Consider the following 862-nt stretch of genomic DNA (forward strand, 5'->3'; position numbering starts at 1 on the left):
TCAGCCCTCCCCGGGGAAGGATGAAGACGGTCCCAGTAGCCCCGTGCGCACGCCTGGTCCCGACAGGGAGGAATAAAATCTATATAATCTGATTTTTCTCCCCTCATGAAGCAATTATCCAGGTTGACCCGCCTCACTCCACTGCTGAGCGCACAGGGCAGCTCGTCCGGGATCCCTGGGTGAGGAACGTCGCCGAGGTCCCCAGAAAAACTTCCCCTTCCCCAGTGTGAAGGAAATAATAAAATAATGCAGGTTAATCCACAAGCTGGGATATAATTTGCCATTAAAAGGGGATGGTTGGTCTTCTGAGGCCGAAATCGTAGGGGAGAACAGTTGTTGAGGGCCGAGAGCCAACGTGAAGCGGCTCACCGGAAGCACCAGGCGGGAGAAGCGGGATGAAAACCGGGAGCGGCGACCCAGGGAAGGAGAAACCCCAGTCGCCGACCCCGCTCCCGGTGACAAAGAGCCTTTCGCTTCAGCGGAGGAGCAGGACGTACTCCTTGAGGGAGGGGGGCAGAGGCAGCTGCTTCACCGCCTCGGGGAGGAAGCGCACGCCCAGGCTGCGGCGGACGGCGTATCGCGCCAGCGTCTGTAGGGTGCCGGGGGCCGAGCAGAGCAGGGTGAGCTTTTGGCAGAGCTGCTGATCCCTCGTCACCTCCCAGGGCATGCTGCCGTTTTTCCGCAGCTCCAAATGTCCGACGGCTCGGTGGAGGAGGTCGAAGCACGAATACTCCCGTTCCGTCCCCAAACCCCGAACCAGCAAGGTCACCAACCGCGAGACGGGCGTCTGGCCTTTCAGATTCACCGCTCGCGCCTCAGCCCCGAAGTCGAGCAGGACGCTGACGCTCTCCAGGTTGCCTTT

General features: G+C 60.6%; 1 protein-coding gene across 1 annotated transcript in view; it reads right to left on the reverse strand.

The window, feature by feature from the left end:
* Positions 1–475: 475 nt before the first annotated feature.
* ASB8 (ankyrin repeat and SOCS box containing 8) overlaps positions 476–862 on the reverse strand; it is a 1,142-nt gene continuing 755 nt past the window's right edge. The window contains exon 3 of the mRNA XM_009865105.1: positions 476–858. Within this exon, the coding sequence (XP_009863407.1) occupies positions 476–858 (383 nt within the window). The remainder of the gene's footprint in view (positions 859–862) is intronic.

This window comes from Apaloderma vittatum, unplaced genomic scaffold (genome assembly GCF_000703405.1).
Source record: "Apaloderma vittatum isolate BGI_N311 unplaced genomic scaffold, ASM70340v1 scaffold30562, whole genome shotgun sequence".
Lineage (NCBI taxonomy): Eukaryota > Metazoa > Chordata > Aves > Trogoniformes > Trogonidae > Apaloderma > Apaloderma vittatum.